Here is a 20488-nt window from a genome sequence, read left to right as displayed (position 1 = left end):
ATATATATATATATATAATATATATATATATGTAGATATGTTTTTTAACCCTGTTATTTATTGTTTAAAGTTAACAATTAATCTTTTTCTAAAAAAAAAACTAACTATTTGTGGCCTCCATCTGGTCTCTGCTGTTACCTGTTGAATATCAGGATTAAAACATTTAAAAAAATAAATTAATAAAACTGCAAGTATTGCTGATGTTTTCAGTGAGATTTGTGCATGTTGTCTGTAAACGATGCTGTTAACACTGTTACAGTGTTGGAGTATAAATTTGGACTCAAACTGAGCTCAAACAGCCATGAGGCCACAACATGCTGTTATCAGATGGTTCATGGCTCCAGGTCAAGGCAGGCATGCAGCAGAGCTGGCCTGCTTTTAATCAGTTCTGTGTAGGAGACAAACGCCCCCTCCTGTCCGCCAGCCTTGGCCAGCAGCAGGGATGCCATTCAGGAGAGCTGTGACCTCTGACTCCCTGAATCCCCCACACACATGGGTGGGTTCCCTCTGTTTACGATACAGAGAGATAAGAGTCTGAGGAATGTTTTTGGGGGGAGATGGAGTGAAATTAGCTGATGACTGATGAGGGCGCCAAGAACAGATGGTAACTTTTTAGCTCTAACCTCAGAGAACATGGCACCATGTTCCTGCAGAAACAGCAGTGGTGACATTATGTTCTTTATTAGCCAAGTTTTTGTTGAAGATTGAAGCAGAAGTGGGAGGCAGGAAGAATTACAGGAACTCATGTGGGGAAACATTTGAGATGATCTGATGAGTCTGTAAAATCCTAACCAGAGACATTTTTACATCTGTTAGATTGTAAGATTAAAGTCAGGAATAAATGGTTAGAAACTCATGACACAGTGAGAACATGAAGACCCTCAGGTCACTGATCTCTAACTGAGATACGATCCTAGATCCAAAATCCTGAACCCTGACTGCAGGTCTGTGTGCAATCCTCACAGACTTCAGGGAGCAGCAGTCCATTGTAAACATAAACAGACATAACATGAGGATCACTATCTGAGGGTGTTCCTGGACCTCTGGTGTCTGGATGCGGGCTGCCGTTGTGTATTGCAGGGATGTATTGCTTTGTTCCAGGTCCTTCTGTCTTTTCTCTTCAAATGAGAATCACTTCTGCCTGTTGTCACCACTCAGGAAGTGGAACAGAATATCTGATAGAGGATGTCTGAGGGGAGGGAAAGTCCAGAGAAAATCAGAAAAGCATGGGGTTGATTTGAGAGGGAGATCATACAGTTAGACAATAAACCACATAATATCCAAAAATACTGGAATATTCCAGGTGAAGTCATGAAGACATGAATCAGTCCAGGTCCTGGAGAGTCAAATAAATCAAACCAGGAGAGAGTTTCTTAGAATATTTAACATGCTGTTTTTGGTTTTGTGTTTATGTATTAAAAACTGATATGTTCTTTGGTCTCCGTGTAACATTCAGTGAGAGAGTGAGTAGTTATTTCTTATTTCAGGATGAACAACGCTGTATATACAAGCTATCACAGTAAACTGCTGTAAACATGTTTCTAGACCAAACAGAGACGTGTTTGGATCAGTTCATCTAACTGTTTTATTTCGTGAAACACAATACAGAAGCAAACTGTATCCACTTTGAGTAAAGGAGAGAAAAAGAAACCTTTACGAATATGGCGTAATTTGATGTACATACATACATACATATATATATGTGTATATATACATACATATATATATATATATATATATGTATCTATATCTATATATATATAGATATAGATATATATATATATAGATAGATAGTGTTAATAAAAACGATGAGGCTGAAGAATGTCTAAGCCCCCTGAGGGTCTCTGGAGGACCCACCAGGTGACGTTACTTCAGATGTTTCTGGCCTCTGTGTTGTGGTGTCGGCGTGATTCAGAGTGATCTGCTGTTCTGACTTGCTTCAGCTCAGAAGTGACTTCATCTAACAAACGTCTTCCCACCATCCCACCGCCAACCTTGGCAGAGTTTCAGGCTGAAAGCAAAGCTTGTTATTATTGTGTCATTCAACCCACCATGCGGCTGATGACAGCACGTTGTGTACAAAAGAGCAGCAGAGGCTTTAATACTTTCAACCTCCTTGCTCTTTATTTTGAATCCTTATTTCAGCCTTGTTAAACATTGCTGGACAATAAGAGAAAATCCTGAACATGTGTAGACAGAGAACCACCAACAATGTGTTTTTTAGTGGCTCTGATGAGAGGTGGAACTTTGTTTTTCTGGTTCTGGTTGTTTCTTTCATTCAAGGTTTCTTCTTTTCTACAGTCGTTGTGTCACAGATCTGCTGGCAACCAGCTTTGTCTCCAAAACACGAACAGTTAAACGAACAGTCCAACATATCTGCATGTTTTTTGTCATTCTTATTTCCAGAAGTTAGATATCAGCTTCAGCTGATTAGTCAAATTAAACAAGAACTGAAGTCAAGAAACGTCATCAAAACCGGCATTATTACCAAACCAACCAACTTTATTTATAAATCACTTGAACATCAACCACAGCTGGGACAATGTGCTTGTACATCAGGGATAACAAAACTATACTGTATAAAAGCACCTAACTCTCTCTCTCTCTCTCTACACACACACACACACACACACACACACACACACACACACACACACACACACACACACATATATATATATATGTATATATATAAAGACATAGAAGCAAATAACTGAACACAGATTTCCTTTGTGAGGCACCCCCTCACCACAGCTAATCCGGCATCATCTTCAACTTAAGCTTCTCTGAGATCTCTCCAGATGGTAAAAGTCATTTTGATGTTGACTCTTATCATTTGCTCTGGCCCTTTCTCTCTAATTCTTTTCCTTTCTTTCCTTTTATGTTGTCCTCTTGGGTTTTGCAGGACAACAGCTCCATGAATATACATAATAAAGTTCAGTGTGTCATCAGAACTAATCAGAAAATCAGAGCTTTAAGGTCAGAAAGCAGCTCTAAAAACTCTGCTAATGTGTTCTCCTATGATTCTGCCTTTTAATCATGGAAGTCCTGCTGGTTTCCATGGAGATGAAAAAGGTTTTTATAGTGAAGTATTCACTCTTCCTATACATACACTACATAGGCTATCTTGAGCTTTATTTCTTTCTGGATCCTCATGGTGTTTCTAAGGTGAATGTGGGGGGCTAAACCTGGATCCTCCTGACTGACCACTGATAGAGTGTCCATCATCATCATCAGCCGATGGCTTCCTGAATAGTTACCTGCGTAACACCTCTTTAAAACATCTGAAAACTGGTTCGTTTCTTTTTTACCGTCTGCTGTGGCACAGTTCCTCACCAGACATTAATTTACTAATTTACCTAGATCTACTTTAGTTATTCCTAAGACCATTTTACTAACGTTCTAGTAAACTGGGCTGCTATTCTCTGGTTCTCTTTATGGATGACATAACCACTTTACCATTTTCTACTGTGTTTTGGGTGAATTTACTCTCACACAGTAACACTTATCTTGATTCTGACACTTTGTAATAATCTCACATGACTCAGCTTTCTTTTGAGACCAAGATTATATATACAGATTCTAGTTTGTGAAGAATATACTTAATTTTTCTGGCAACATCATTTCAGAGGCCTTGATATTCTAATTGGTCTTAAAGGTTTAATCCTTTAGGCACCGAAGTTGCAAAATTGTGACAAGCACCAGGCCAGAGAACTTTCCACTGTGAGATGGCATACATGTGAATCAGCCATCAGCGATCAGGCTGTCGGCAGTCGGCAGTCGGCCTCGCCCGTGGGCGGTCGGCCACGGATCACAATAAATGTTTTCAAATCTGATTCTCAGTGTCAGAATTTTCAGGATCTAAATAATAATCTCTGGTCTGGTTCTGTTTCCTCAGCTTTCTGTATTTAACTGATTATATAGTTTTAAAAGCAGTTGTCAGACGGGAGCTGAATCAGATCTCGTCATCCTCTGGTGATCACCAGTTCTGTGTCCTGATCTGCAGTGAGACGGTGTTGACTTTCCTCATGTTGATTTATCAGCTCAGATGACTCATTCTAACAGGTTAGATCTGCTTTGGGTCCCATTGACCTCCAGGGCTCAAGAGCACTTTGTCAGCCGTTACAGGAGGAAACGTTCAGGGAGGCAGCATGCTCAGGCTTGTCTGTGGTGTCAGTTTACTGGGAAACAACAGAGGCATGGAAAATCCTTTCTGACTCCCGCAGCGGCAGAGAAAATGCTCCATACATGTTGATTTTATTGGCTAGAAAATCAGCATTAGTCCAAACTGGCTCCACTCTGAGATGAAGAAATTTTCATTTTGATAATAGAAAGGACAGGTAGGAGATAGTAAAGCTCTCAGTACTTTAAAATCACTCTAATGGAGATTCAGATGTTTGAGCTGCTGCCAAGCCTGACACAATCCCACAGTACTGATTACAGAAAGGAAACATAATGAGAGGGCAGAGGAGGGAGAGTTTCGCTCCGACTATCAGCTGGGTCAAAGCATCACACATTTCAACACCACAGCCAGGATTTCTTCCACACAACTCTGCTTTTAGGAAAACAGAATAACTCCAGAAGCACACACAAACGGTTTTGTTTTCAGATATAAGGTTGTCAACCAACTTAAATTTGATCTGCTGTTAATCACACGACTGTTGTTAATTATGATTATGAAAAATTAATCATTTATTTATGTAATTCAATTATCAGTTGATTTGAACCCAAATAAAGCTTTTAAATTGAAATATGCTCAAAGCAGATGTTCTGTTGCTGGATGAGGATTTCCTTAAAGAAGGTTGGGAGTATGGGGTACCAAACCTTTTGCTAAGGCCCGTTCAGGTCCCTGTATGACTGGTACAATAGCTTGGTCCACACTGCCAGCAGTGGATGGACTGAATTTCTAGGATCAGCCAAGGTATTGAGGGGGTCCAGTTTGGGAGCCTCAAGACTGGGTCCCTACTTTTTGCAGATGATGTGGTTCTGATGGCTTCATCAGGCCGGTATATCCAACTCTCGCTCAAGCATTTCACAGCCAAGTGTGAAGAGGTTGGGTTGATTTACTTTGATTAACCGGCCGATCTATGTACACACCCTCACCTATAGTTGGCTATGGGTAGTGACTGAAAGAACGAGATCACTGATACAAGCAGCTGAAATGAGTTTACTCTGCAGGGTGGCCGGGTTCTCTCTTAGAGATAGGGTGAGAAGCTCAGTTATCCAGGAGGAGCTCAGAGTAGAATTGCTGCTCCTCCATAACCAGAGGAGCCAGATGAAGTGGCTTGAATATCTGGTCAGGACGCCTCCTGGACACCTATCTGGTGAGGTGTTCTGGGCATGTTCCACTGAGAGGAGACCCTGTGGAAGACCCGGGACACGCTGTAGGGATTATGTCTATTGGCTGACCTGGGAATGCCTCAGGATTTCCCCAGGAAGGGCTGGAAGAAGTGACTAGGGAAAGGGAAGTCCAGGGTTAATTTTTCATTTCCTTTTTCAATCATTTCTCTGCTTAAACTGCTGCACCTGTAGCCTTATCTCATATGGCAGCAGAGGATGGATGGATGGATGAATGGATGGATGAATGAATGAATGGATGGATGGATGGATAGATGGATGGATGAATGAATGGATGGATGGATAGATGGATGGATAGATGGACGGAGGGATGGACGGATGGATGGATGGGAGGGTGGGTGGATGGATGGATGGATGGATGGATGGATGGGTGGGTGGGTGGATGGATGGATGGATAGATGGATGGATGAATGAATGGATGGATGGATAGATGGACGGAGGGATGGACGGATGGATGGATGGGAGGGTGGGTGGATGGATGGATGGATGGATGGATGGATGGATGGATGGATGGGTGGGTGGGTGGATGGATGGATGGATAGATGGATGGATAGACGGATGGACGGACGGATGGATGGATGGTGACCGCTGTACGTCTTTTTAATAAATGAGTTAATCTAAATCTGTAGTAAAATTTAAATTTGAAGGAAAAGTATTCTAAACTTACGTAAATTGATTAAATTAGTTCATATTTAAAGATTTTATATTAACAGAAGCGTATTTGTATCTGTATCGGTGTGTGTGTGTAATTAAATGACCTGGCCTGACTCTGACTGCTTCTCTTGTGCTGCTCTCAGCACCTCTTAAACAAACACTGCTCACCCTTCATTTCCCTTTTCCCCCCATTATGCCATTATCAGAGTTTTCTGGGTTGTATTTGTGAAGCACCTACATGATCCACATTCAGCTGTGAACTGGCCCCTCCACCTCTGTCCTCTTCACTTGTTTCCTCTTGGCTCGTCTGCCAACTGGAAAGACAAAGTGAAAACTGGAGGAGGATAAAGAAATGCAATGCTGGGAGCTGGTATTATCTGTTTCTTTTTCCAAATCTCAGATTTAGCTGACATTCTCAAAGATTTTTATGGGTTTAACTATAATGGCAGCTTTTTCATTCCTGCCAAGATAGAGGATGAACATGGTGTCGAAAAACAACCAACCAGCAAAACATTTATACAATAAAATTCAAGAACATCATATGTTTATATTTTTTCTCTTAACCACACAGTGCCAGTTGTCTCTCCTTCAGCCGAGAGTAGGTGACTCATCACCAGGTAGTTGGCCTTCCCACTGCATCAACACAGAAGAAAGGGACTCCACCAAAATAGCCAATTTGTAAGCATCTTCATTTGCCATATAAAACTAGAAAATCACAAACTCATCGAAAAAAATGTTCAGCATGAGAACACCAGCTAATTTTGTTAATAATGATTTATAAACCACAAATATTGAACAGACTTTTATTGAACAATTCCACCTTAACAACAAAATTATCAACAACAACAACAACTAGCTGCTGTTTACTGTGAAAACATAATGGACATAAAACATATTAGAAAGAAATTTAATAATAATAAAAGTAATATAAGCAGCAATGGACTATTGGGTGCAGCCATGTTTTAATCTGGCATCTCGGAGTCCTCTGCAGTTTTTATTCCATTTCTAGCAAAAATTCCTTTGAAAAACAAATTCCAGACAACTAAAAGGCACAATAAAAACCATGACACACCTGTCCTCACCACACCTGTTTCTGTCACTGCTTTTATTATAACTTTTGGATTTAAAAAAATCCATAAAATGGCTCATAAAAGATAAGCAAACTTCACCGTCAACATGGAGCCACCATGTCCACCTTCATCCGCCTAAAAACACACCTTTTCAACTTAAAGCTAATGTTAGCATCTATGTTAGCAGTGAGGTTAGCACCACTGGGGTGTAAACGTTAGCTTGTTACTAGCTTTGTCGTAAAGTCAGTGGTAGGTCAATCAGGTTGGTTTCACTGGATGTGCTCAGCAGAAGAATAAGACATTTACTGAATACAGCAAGTTGTTTCCATAAATGGCTGGCTTTGCCATGACCTGCTGTTAAAATGGTACCAACAAACCATCACACCCACCGGAAACAACTGGCTTTACTGGGCCTGTTTATTAGAAAAACACGTTACAGCTGATGCTGCTTTGATAGTTGTAGGGACATTTATTGGGCCTGGAAGATTTTGGAGCTTAACAAAACATTTATGTTTTCTAATCTCACACTTAATCATCTAACCTGGGTTATATATAAAATCCTTATGAAAACATTAGCATTAATTATAATGGTATACATAACTTTTGTCCATCCTCTGTACATTGAGAAAATCTGTAAACTACAGTATAGGTTTAGAAAGTTCTCTGTGGGTCCAGATGGATGAGGGTTCACATTAATAATTCTTAGTTATTTTATATATAAGAAGCATATTTACTAACCTGAATAAATTTATTGTTCATCTGCAAGTTTTCTGAGTTCAGTAAAGAAATCATGCAGTGAAGATGAACAGAGCAGTTGTCAGTTTAAACCGATGATAAGTTTTCTTACAGAATACTGTTGGGTAAAGAGGAAATATGGATTTTAAATTCCTGTATATTACAATGTTCCATGAAGACCAGACGGCTGGCGTGGCAAAAAAAGAAGAAAAAAAAAGTGACTCGTGACCTGACTTGGACATTCTAAGATAACTTTTGAACATCTCTGATTGGTGATGCTGTGGTTGGTATTTTAGCATCAGAAAAGACAAACAGCAGACTGAACAAACACCTGCTTTGTTATTAAGTGAAACTAAGAGCTCAAACAATGTACTGAGTAGATATCTGTTGCCTTTGCATTCACCCGTGTTTCTTTGTTGTTTTTGATTTCTGGAGCGTCTCCGTCTTTGTTATGCAGTGTGTTGGTGCTGGCTCCTCACAAAGCTAACATTTAGCTTCTCAGTATGCAAAGCATAGCCTGCGTGCTGTTACGTTGTTTTTGAGAACTGCACATCCCCAAATATACCCTTCACTTGGCTAGGAGGCTGGGGGGGGGTGGTGTTGACTCCTCATGCAAGCATTAACAAGCCCTGAGAGCCATTATGGATCTGTTAGTAATCCACAAGCCAAATGTGAGTTCAGTAATTCGAAACCTGAGCACCTCCTCAGAGCTTATTGACCCGTTAGTCCTCCAGATGCCCCTCCTAAGGCACAAATAAGATAAACATCAACAGAATAATTAACATCACACCTTTGCTGTTGTGTTTATTCCTGTTAGGAGGTAATGTGTCCACACACAGAGGAATGAATGAAAATGAGAAAGTGACTCACCAGTCTATCACTGGACCAACAGAAGGACAGACTGCCACACACACTCACACCAACAGGACATTTACAACCACCAGTCAAACTAAAATGTGGGAGCACCTGAAGATTCATCAAGCTTGAAAACGGAACAACTGTCGATTCAGTAAATGTTACAGTTCAGTTAAGTCATCGGGATCAGACCTCAGCTGTAACCTCTGCAGGAAGGCAGCAGAAGGGTGACATCATGAATCCCAATAACAGTTCACAAATTTTAGACCAGAAGGACTTCTGAGGCTTGTTTTCATTTGATAACTATAATTTTACTTTAAATAACCAATCACTGTAAGTGGTTAATTAAATCCAATTCAACTTTATTTGTGTAGCGCCAATTCACAACAAAGTCATCTCAGGGCACTTTACAGACAAACCAATTCAAGCCACTTCATTCTGATCCAATCAGAGTTCATACAAGCAATTTCATGTGAAATAATGTGTGAAATAACAGTTAGCTAAAGAAACCAAGGGATTGCAATGAATCCTGACTTTGATTCAGTCTCCCATCCTGAGCTGCACAGGGTAGCAGGTGACAGTGGAAAAGAAAAACTCCCTTTTAACAGCGAGGAAAACCTCCTTTAGAACCAGACCCAGGTCGGCGGCCATTTGCCTGTACCGGTTGGAGGTGAAGAGGACAGGAAATAGTGGTCAACAAGAACCATTAATTTTAGCCAGGGAGTCCCTTTGAGAGAGAAGAATAGAAATGTAAGTTAATGATGCCAATACTGTTATAAATGTATACATGCATAATAAAGAGTGATGAAAATGGAAGGAAGTGCTCAGTGCATGATGGACGTCATTCAGCAGTCTAAGCCTTTACCAGCAGATCTAAGGCATGGCTATTCCTACACTACTAACTAGAGGAATTTTCTAAAATAAAAGTTTTTACCCTAATCTTAAAGATAGAGAGGGTGTCCTCCCAAACCCAAACTGGGAGCTGGTTCCTCAGAGAGGGGTGTGATAACTGAAGGTATTGCCTCCCATTCTACTTTTAGAACCTCTAAGAACCACAAGTAGACTGAGAGTGAAGTGCTCTGTTGGGAAAATCTGAAACTTAAACTGTAAAGATCCAATAAGCTTTAAATGCAAGGAAAAGAATTTTAAATTCTATTCTGTATTTAACAGAGATAAAAAAGAATATCATACTGGAGAAATATGATCTCTAATGATAATCGTCATCAGAACCCTCGCTGCAGCATTTTGGACCAGTTAGTGACTTTTTAGAACATTTATGGGACAGAACATTCATCACGAATTATAGTATAATCTGGAAGTAACAAATCCATGGGCTAGTTTTTCTACATAACTCTGAGACAGGATGTTATCACAAAATATTGAGTCTTTTTTTCTTGAGGTCACAAGCTGCTGAAGGTGAGTCTGGTAATGAGATGTCAAAAGCCCACCTGCTTTGGGCTACTGGGGGTCAGAAAAATAAATAAATAAATAAATAAAACTAACTACTACCACCACCAACAAAAGCTTGGGTTGTGTGCAATAACAAGCTATTTCCCCCCCTTTTCTTTTATTAAAATGTCTACATTCTTATCATTAGTAGCAAATCAGAAAGAATAAGATGTTCCACAGATCTTCTATCAAACTGTCTTGATTCATTACAGCAAGAGACCCAAGTTGGACCCAAATAATAACAACAATAATAATAATAATAATAATAATAATAATAATAATAATAATAATGGATTAGATTTATATAGCGCTTTTTAAGGCACCCAAAGCACTTTAAGTAAGCTGATAAGCTACTTGTGTAGCTACAGCTGTCCTGGAGCAGACTGACAGAAACATGGCAGCCAGTCCGTGCCAACAGATCGGCTGCCACGTTGACTTTTATTTAAACTAAAGGTCTGTCTGACACTGTCTGAGGTGTGGTGGGAAACGGGACTCGGTTATAATAAGATGGAGCTTTAGTCTTAGTTTGTTTGCAGTAACATCACCCTAATGAATCTAATCCTACATCTGTTTAAACGTTGGGTTATCAAACAAAAACCGAGAAGTCTTTTCTATAAAATCTGAATTTACCTGAATCAAAGTTACAGATCAGAAATAACAGTAAAGAGGAGAGGAGCAGAATGTATGCCATTAAAACATACACTGGCACAACTGGATCAATAACCTTCAAGGCTTCAGGCAAACACCTCTGTTTGACAGCAGATCCTCCATTAATCACGCTACCAAGCTGACATGAGAACAGTTTTATAACAGATGAACTGTCATCAGACTGTGTACACAACACAGCTGCTGCCAGTGCTGTGGCTTCACTCATAACTTCAACTCAAACAAAGCTTTTATTTTAACATATCTACTTTGATTTCAGGGGTATTGAAGGTCTTATTAAAGAACGTAGAGGAAATTTTTTATACATTGAAGAATAAATGTCTGAAAGATCTGTCTTACTGATAAGTTATCAGCTGCGTATTCAACCTGCAATTTTCTGCATGTCAGCTTCCAAACAAATCCACTCTGTATGAAATCTGTATGTCATTTTTTATTTCATATATTGGAAAGGCTTTTGACACAGTGAACCGTTGGCAAAACTAACCATTTTAATTTTCAACACATGAAATTGATGGGCACTTATCTGTCAGGAAACTAAATGTACATATTGGAAATACGTATTCTACATATTTCTACTAATACTGGAGTACCCCAGGGGTGAGTATTGGAACCAATCTTGTTTTGTCCAAAAGTGTACAAAATAGCCCAGTCAGGCAACACATAAGGCAGCCGTAGAGTTCAGGAGTGCTAATTGGGTCCGTAACTGCTACTGTAAGCCACACGGTGGCAGAATAGACGCCTCATTACACGCTGGAGCGTGATGCAGCGTCGCCGCCATATTAGACAGTTACAGCAGCTATGCTCGTATTTTGTGCAGCCTACGGTTGCAATAACCAGGTTGCAACTGTCAGTTCTTTCTGCATGTCTAGGAATTATTGATTTATTGTGTATTACATATAATATAATATAATATAATATAATATAATATAATATAATATGTGTTAATGTTTTTTATTTATTTATTTTTATTTATTTATTTATATATTTATTTATTTAAATATTTAGGAAGCTGGGATAACAATGCCACTGCAGGGCAGTTCCAGGGCTTTTTTCGCCGTCTGATGGTCCATTGTGGTGTCACACCAAGTGGGTCAGGCAACGTGGCAACTCAAGATGAGACAGTGTCCCGATCAGCTGTGTACATTCACTCTGCTTTAATGTCAGAGGAAGAGCTCCCCTCCCCATTTGCAAGCAGTACAAATGTTGATTAACGTGCTTTGCCCCTTTCACATATAAACTTAATGATAAAAAGTATTTTCCTTAGATTTAATAACCTATTATTTGCAAATCTCCTGGATTTGAATCCAAACCATACCTGGGATTGCAAGCTAAGGCTGGGTTCTGGTAGTAAATTCTTCAGGTTGTTCATGTTGTTATAAGAAGCTGACAGGTTTGTCTTTTTGGCTGCGTACAGGAAGATGAAGAGTGCTTGAAAAAAAAAAGTGATTTCATTCTGAGGTGAGGACCTTGTGTGTATTTGGCACATAAACATCACACCAGAGGTCCAGCAGATGTTCCTGCTGCGTCCTTGTGTCTTGACAGACCCCCATCCCACCCCAAAAAGCTGAATGCAACAATAATGAAGCTCTCGCCTTCATGAAACTGTGTCCTTCTTCTCCACAGACTCACCACTCAGAGGAGCATCGAGGATGCCGAGGAGCTGGAGAGAGAGCGGCGTCGGCGGGCACGAGAGTCCTCACAGCAAAGGAACGGGGACTCCACACCTGGAGAGTCATCCCCAGAGACCGACGTGGCAGCAGAGCAGAACATGTGAGAACATCCTGAAAGTTCAAATGTTTCCTTTAAAGTCCTTTTGGTTCAGACTGGAGGGTCTCAGCAGCCATTGTACAGCCTGTTTTTCTCTCTTGGTAAAAAACTCGGAAGCACCATACATATGTAGAAAAGATCCGCTGGAACTATGGATGGACTTGAGAATAAACAGCATTAATGGAGCAACCCATGGACGTCGCCTCCGCGGAGAATGGGGGTGTTTTAACACACACTCTTTTCCCGGTGAGAATGTTCCACACCCGCACTTTTCCCGCATTCTTTTTTAAGCTTGCAATAGCCCAACTGCGTTTTGCACCAACATGTCTGCTCTAGTGGATCTCTGGTCGTCTCTGTTTGTGCAGCGACGGCTGTCGGTGACCAGCTGCTCGGCTTTTCTCTCACGTTGCGTTTATCGTACAGCTGAGAAGGAGAAACGAGCGATCCATCACATATTTACCCCAAAGTACTGTTTTTGACAGGACCTTCTCTAACACAGTAGCTGACAAAAGGCTGTAGAAAGGATTTTTACTTCAGCTATGCAGGGGTGGGTAGGTTCTGGTGGGTGCCAGGCAGGTGCACTGACCAGGAAGAAAGTGTAAAAAATGAAGAAAAACGTGTAAAACGAACAGCCTGCACAAACACTTACACTTCAGTGATAAAAGGAAAAAGCTGTTTTTATCCAAATCATCAGTTTTATCAGTTTCTTTATCAATGTTGGCTGTTTAACTTCAGTCATCACATCTGGTGGTTTCATGACAGAAATTAAATGATTTCGAACAACATATAGAAATACATTACCTGCTGCATTTACTGACCCTTGGACATCTAATGTTTACCCAAGAGAAGGTCAGTTACCAGTAAATATTTGTAGCATTGACTTGTTCTGTTGATACAATACAGTAAAAACTGGCAAATTTCAGGCATATATTAAGATTAATCATTTTGAAATTATTTGAAATTTGTATATATACAAATTTATATTTTATGTATTTTCTTTTTTCTTATGTTTTTTGCTGAAAAAAAGTTAGCAGAAGAAAGACTTGTTTTATTTAAATAAATATGGTGGAATGTGCAGATAATAGGTTTAAATGTTAAACACTTTTCTTCAAGTCAAAGACAGGTGCTTTCAATCACATTTTTGCTTGGTGTAATGCACATGAAGTTAAAATACTGAAACTAATAAAACACGTTTTTAAATTTGTTTTTCATCCAACTTCATTAAATGTAATACTTGTGGCGGGAGTGGCAGCTCTGCTACGGCGAAACAGTGATCTGGAAAAAGACAAAGGCAACAGGAGACAAAGTTAGAGACTAAAGACAGACAAAAAGCAGGTGTGACAGCAGGAAGTAAGAGCAACAGAAAAGGAAAAGAGGAAGAATGTGTACAAAACAAAGCAAACAAAAAGAAAAAGAGCAGGAATTAACTAGACATGAAGGAACAGGACTCTAAAACCCATGATCCACGGCGTTCAAAGGCATGTGGAAATGCATTGTTTTGGAATTAGATTTCAATGAGCTGCTCTAACAGCAGCTTGTTCTGGCTCTTTGCTCACTGCCAGTCATTGAATTCCTCACCCACATAATCATGGGAACTCAGGAAGTCATCAAGAGCGCATTATTCATTCACTCACCTCATAACCAATGACGGCCTGTCCAAACTGCCAGCTGGGTTTTTTCTTTTATATTTGATGATAACTTAAAGTTTCAGAGTTTGTGGTCACATGCTCCAGGTCAACATACTTCCGAGTCAGTCCTGATATCAGATATTCTCTGATTTACAGGGATTCACTGCTGTTCGTCTAGATTAAACAAATTATTCCAGTTGGAAAAATTACTGTCCCCACCCCCCATGTGAAGATGAACACACAGCTGCATTACACAACACCCAAAGAATGTTTTGAGGTTAAAGTTCCACCACATCAAAAATTCCAGACTCTTAATGACAGTTTTCCCCCTGAACATCATCTCCTCCATCACACCCCAGCAGTGATTCACCATCCAGCAGCTGTGATCTGATGGAGATGCTGATTTATTCATTTTACTGCTGACTAACTTGCTATGATTAAACCCTTTAAACTCCAAGTCATTTTAGCTATTATTAGTCTGCCTGTTAGTTTCATTTTAATATAAAAATGAATGTAGAAGCTCAATTCTTTTAATCCCGGCCAACATCCAGACATTATTCAAGTTCAAGCTTATTCATACAGCACATTTACCACAACCCAGTTCCCAAAGCGCTGAACAATAAAACAGCTGCACAGTAAAAAAAACTTTTTACATAAGGGCAATAAAAACAAAAACAAGCAAATAAATAAATTTAATAAAACAATTAAGCTCAACTATGTTCAAAAGCCAGTGGAAAGAGGAAGGAAGTGGGTCCTGAGCAAGGGTGTGAAACCAGAAACAGACTGGGAAGCTCTACCGAGTAGAAGCAAACTGTTCCACAGTGTTTTGTAATGTCCCAGACAAGCTCTGTCACCCCTGGATAGGGTAATAGAACTTTGTAGAAATAACACACAGATCAACAGTGACCAAGCCTTTTCTCATCTACACATTATTCTCTCAAGTCTTGACTTTCAGAAGAAAAATATTGGCATTGAAACAAACACACAACAGAAACTATTTACAAATTTAAACTTTTTCCTCCAGCTGTTTATTGCAGTTTACATTTACTGATGCTACTATTTCCCTTCTGTCCTCAGCAAACCGATTCCATCTCAGCTGGTTTTTGGCGCCACTGCGCATAAAAAAACTCCTTGTTAGCTTTATTCCAGCCATTTTTGTTCTTTTCAGACAGACAGAACTTTTCTGCTCACTTTATAATTTTTGTTGATGATTTAAGTGCTAGCGATCGGGGGATCCGAAGATCTGGCAGTTTTTTAAAGGTAGATGATTTGCTTGAGTGTTTTTCTAGTGTTTCTATTATTTGAGACAGATGAGTCAGATGCTGAAGACACAATCACTAACTAAAGATGTTTTCAAAATTAAAACAGAACAAAATCTCTGAGTTGAAGTAAAACACAGGCATCATCAAAACAAACCAGAAACCTTTTATTTTATTTCTTCCTTTCCAGTCTGACATAAACACTTTATACACTGAAGGTCACTGGTTTATGTTCACGCTTATTATTTTCACAGAGCACAGGCAGAGACTTCTATCACACCATCAGGGCTTCTCTGGGTGACCAAGGGTCTTAATCATCAAGGGAATGCTGAGTAAATTCCTTTCTGCCAGCTCCCAGAGACCAAAACACACTTTCATTACTTTCAATCAGCAGGGGAGCAGTCACAGGCGCTGACCTGACTTAAAAGTGTGTCAGACAATATAAAACTGTGCATATGCACAAACAAGAACATATTCAGATTTATGGAATTTGCACCAGGGGTTGAGTAAATCAGTTTCATGTTTCACTGTTACATTTTGACATTTAAGCAAGGCCTTACAGTGAATCATAACAAAGAAGGACACCATGGACCCCTTTTTCCTTCAGAACTGCCTTATTCTTGGTGGTTTAGAGTCAACCAGGTGGTGGAAACCTTCCTCAGAGGTTTTCTCCATATTGACATGACAGCATCACACAGTTGCTGCAGGTTTGTCGGCTGCATCCATGATGAGAATCTCCCGTTCCACCACATCCCAAAGCTGCTCTACTGGACTGAGATCTGGTGGCTGTGGAGGCCGTTGGAGTCCAGTGAACTCATCATCATGTTCTAGAAAGCAGGTGGAGATGATCTGAGCTTTGTGACATGGTGCATTATCCTGCTGGAAGTAGCATCAGAAGATGCTCCACTGTGGTCATAAAGGGATGGACATGGTCAGCAACAATACTCAGGTAGACTTTGCTGGTTAAACCAGGACACGTTGGTACTAAAAGGTTCAAAGTGGAACAAGAAAATATTTCCCACACCGCTACACAACCAACAGCCTGAAGTGAGTGTGTGTGAACTGTAGCCTCAGTTTCCTGTTCTTAGCTGGCAGGAGGCACCCGGTGTGTCTTCTGCTGCTGTAGCCCATCTGCTTCCAGGCTGGACGTGTTCAGAGATGCTGTTCTGCAGACTTTGGTTGGAATCAGTGATTATTTGACTTTCTGTTACCTTCCTATCATCTCCTACCAGTCTGCCCATTTTCCTCTGACCTCAGACATCAGCAAGACATTCTGGTCCAGACAACTGCTGCTCACTGGATATTTTCTTTTCTTCAGACCATCCTCTGTAAACCCTGGAGATGGTTGTGTGTGAAAAAATCCCAGCAGATCATCAGTTTCTAAAGTACTCAGACTAACAACCATGCCACGTTCAAAGCTACCTAAAACCCACTTTCTTCCTCATTCTGATGCTCACTTTGAACTTCAGGAAGGCGTCTTGACCATGTTTACATGTCTGAGTTGGTGTGTGACTGTCTGATTAGACATTTGTGTTAACATGAGCTGCAAAGATGGACCTGATAATGTGGACGATGAGTGAAGTTTAGCATTAACTGAAACTAAATGTAAAAATAATATGAAGGTTTTGACCAACTCTACATGCCGAACATTCACCTACAGGACCAGCCGACCACAGGGGCCAGTAACTGCCATTCTCTCATTATGTTTGTTGAATGTTCTTAAACTGTGATTATCGCTCTAAGTGCAGATTATTTGCAGTGTTTTTGCTTCGAGCCTGGTCTCTGTAACCAGTTTAATCCTGTGTTTGTTGAATCACTGGAAGCCTTGTTACCAAAATCACTTAATGCCTTTTGATGGAGGAAAACGGAGTTCAGCTCCAGCAGACCAGGTCAGATTTACTGTCAGGAAAATAACTATCATATAGCTATAAAGGAAAGCTATGGTTCAGGGAATATTGACTGGTTCATCCAGTTTTTATTGTAGATTTTTACTTTTTATATATTTTGTGCTTTCTTACACTTACACCTAACACGGTTGGTGATCCAGATCTCTGACTCAGCATCTCCTCCACCCTCAGGTATGACAGCGACCTGAAACCGAGCGGTTTTCCTTCTTTGGAGGAGGACGAAGGCTTCAGCGACTGGACTCAGCGCAGAGAGAGACGGAGACAACAACGCCTGCAGGAGCTCAGCCAGGGCGGTGAGGAGGAGGAAGACGAGGAGGAGGACTTGATGAACAAATCTGTGCCCATAAAGACCACACAGGACCCTGGGATGTCCTCGAGCCGACTCCTGACAAAAAGGCAGGAGGAGTTTGACAGAGCCAGAGTGGAGATGCAGAATAGGAAAGAGCGAGAGGCGGAGGCGAGGAAGGAGGAAGAGAGCGAAGAAGAACAAAGGAGGAAGGATGTACTGTTACCTGTCAGGAAGGAGAAGGTTCAAAGGCAGAACACAGAGGTAAGGCTTCCTTCAGCGGTCAGACCCAGGTTTAAAGTCACTGCAAATAATCCCAGGTCATTTACAGGAATTCCAAAAAGTTTTGAAAGACCAGGTCTGAGACTGATCCTTGTTTGTTTTCAGTAACCTGACACAATAAATTAAGTTCAAGGCCTACTGCAACACCAAGTAAAGTCTTGCATCTTGTGCAGCAGGTGTAAATAAAGTCTTTCAGGAGCGTTGTTTTTTTTTTTTTTCAAGAAGAGATACTCTGTCATTTTTTCTGGTCAGACAGGTTTAAAACTAGTTAAACTCCTCCCTAATGACCAGACCTTAAAAGTTAAAGATAATAGTCGACTTCTTCAACTATAGCCTCAATGGCCCTTGACTCCCTGGGTGGGTTCTGCTGCAGAACTTGCAGGGGTGTTTACAAGCATAACAGGCATCAGCAACTCCAGTCTTTGAGGGCCAGCGTCCTGCTGGGTTTAGATCATGCCCTGCTGTAATGGACCTGATCAAAAGAAATGATTCTCCAACAGCTTGTTGTCAAGTTTTGCACAGGACTGTTCAGAATCCACTGATCAGAATCAGGTGTGTTGGAGCAACATCTAAACCTAGCAGGACACCGGGCCTCAAGGACCCAGAGTTCCTGATCCCTGATCTATAACCTCAGATGAGGGCAGTGAGCAGGACCGGTTCCAAATCAGGTCATCATTACATCTGTCAACAATTACAAGTTGCTGACATCCATGGTTAAGACCAGGGGCCTCATTTATCAAGCATGCGTAGGAACAAAAACCGAATATAGTCAAGTTTTGGGATTTATGAAAACCAAATTTGGAGGGAAAATGTTCCTACCTCCACCCAGGTGTACGGACACATAATCTAGCAAAATGGGAAACGGCGACACCAACAGCACAAAATAAAATCAGGGAAATGATGTGAAATGTGAGGCATTTGTGCACAATCCACTATTACCTTTCACACCACATGTTTGACATTAAAGCTGTTTGCAGAAAAGAATAAAGACGCACATTTAATATTAATTCTCCTAAGAGCCCCGCTTGGGAACAAAACAAACAAACAAACAAAAAAAATTAAAAATAAAACAAAAACAGGATTTCCAGAAAAAAGGGAGATGATATTAAAAAGAAGCTCAACCACTAAAACATGTTCTGTCATTGTGAAACAAAACTTCATGTTATAAAACCCATCCAGATAAATAAGGAGCCAGTCTGCTGCCAGCATGTAGCAGTCAGTGTGGAAAGTAGCTTTGGTCCTTCATTCCAGCAGAGCGGGACCAGACTGGAGGCTGGAGGTCTAGAAGTGATGCTACGCTAACGAAACACAAGAGGAGGATTTCCTTTATTTATTCTTACACAATGCTTTTTTAAAATTGTTGTCCCAATTCAGTCCAGATGGTCTTTATTTCCCACAACTCCTTGTCAACGTGGTTAATAGCGGTGATTGCGTCATTCTGCACCACCCACCCAGCTGGAGCACCGCCCACCCAGATGGAGCACCCAGTAACTATAAAGATATATTATTTAACACTAAATAAACTGCTACTGATCTCAGATGTATCAGTACATATTTATTTTATAAACTAAATCAAATGACTGGCGTCATTACTGTCATTTAGCAGATGCTTTTCTCTCAAGTGAACCACCTACTTAAGATTTGAACTTCGATCTCCCGCATACAGTAGTAGCGGTTTAAAAGTTCCCCTGTTTCCATGATGGGTCCTTGACTGGTTCTTGACTGGTCCTTGACTGGTCCTTGACTGATCCTTGGCCGATCCTTCACAGGTCTGTGGGGGTAATGTAATCCCCCGCAATGACGTCGTCAGCGAGGCTCTGCCCCTAAGCAGCCCAAGTAAAAAAACAGCTGCAATCCCTCTTTTGTCCACGGGGAGGAGCAGTGATTTGATCTTGCTGCTCTCTAAACAGTTTATAATGAGCTGTGTCGCTCATTTGTTGCATTTTTGCCAACATTTAAAAAATGATTTGATTTGAAAATGGCGTCAAATAAATGTATCAAAAAAGCCGACATGTGTAGCTAATGGTGTTATGAGGCAAAGCACAACCTCCTCAAGTCGGCTAAGTGGTGAATGTCACTAGCAGCGAGCTTTCTAAACATCCCGAGGAGCGCTGCCAGCGGTCATTTGACTGCAACGTAAGTTATTCACAGTGGGGGTTGATACAGCTGCTGCATAACTGAATATTGACAAAATCATAACGTAATATCGGCAGGTAAAAATAACATAATACTGATAATGTGTAAAGCAGGGATCACAAAAGTCCGGACCCAGCCCAACCTATATTCTGAATTAGGCCTCAAAGTGCTATTATCCTAAGTAGATAAGTAAATAAATGGTTTATACTGTGAAATGAAGTGTCCCTGGATTTTATTCATAGCGATCTAGTGATAAAACGTGATAAAACGTCATACAACTGTGTCTCAGCGGTGGGACAGCCGCCTGCCTGCTGTCTGAAGCAGGCACATGCGCAAAGGCTGGTAGGAATGACAGGAACCAGCAGCCTATCATCACACAGGGTTTGTGATCTTACAGCCAATCAGAAGCAGAGTAGGGCGGCCATTTATTACAACT

At 40.6% G+C, this 20488-nt stretch overlaps 1 protein-coding gene across 1 annotated transcript in view; it reads left to right on the top strand.

The window, feature by feature from the left end:
- Window positions 1-20488, top strand: part of lsp1a (lymphocyte specific protein 1 a) — a 69095-nt gene that overhangs the window by 17176 nt on the left and 31431 nt on the right. The window contains exons 2-3 of the mRNA XM_041996800.1: window positions 12411-12557; window positions 17520-17898. Of these exons, the coding sequence (XP_041852734.1) occupies window positions 12411-12557; window positions 17520-17898 (526 nt within the window). The remainder of the gene's footprint in view (window positions 1-12410; window positions 12558-17519; window positions 17899-20488) is intronic.

This window comes from Melanotaenia boesemani, chromosome 10 (assembly GCF_017639745.1).
Source record: "Melanotaenia boesemani isolate fMelBoe1 chromosome 10, fMelBoe1.pri, whole genome shotgun sequence".
In the NCBI taxonomy this organism is placed as follows: domain Eukaryota; kingdom Metazoa; phylum Chordata; class Actinopteri; order Atheriniformes; family Melanotaeniidae; genus Melanotaenia; species Melanotaenia boesemani.
The sequence above is the reverse complement of the archived record's forward strand: the minus strand, read 5'-3'. Positions and strand labels throughout refer to the sequence as shown.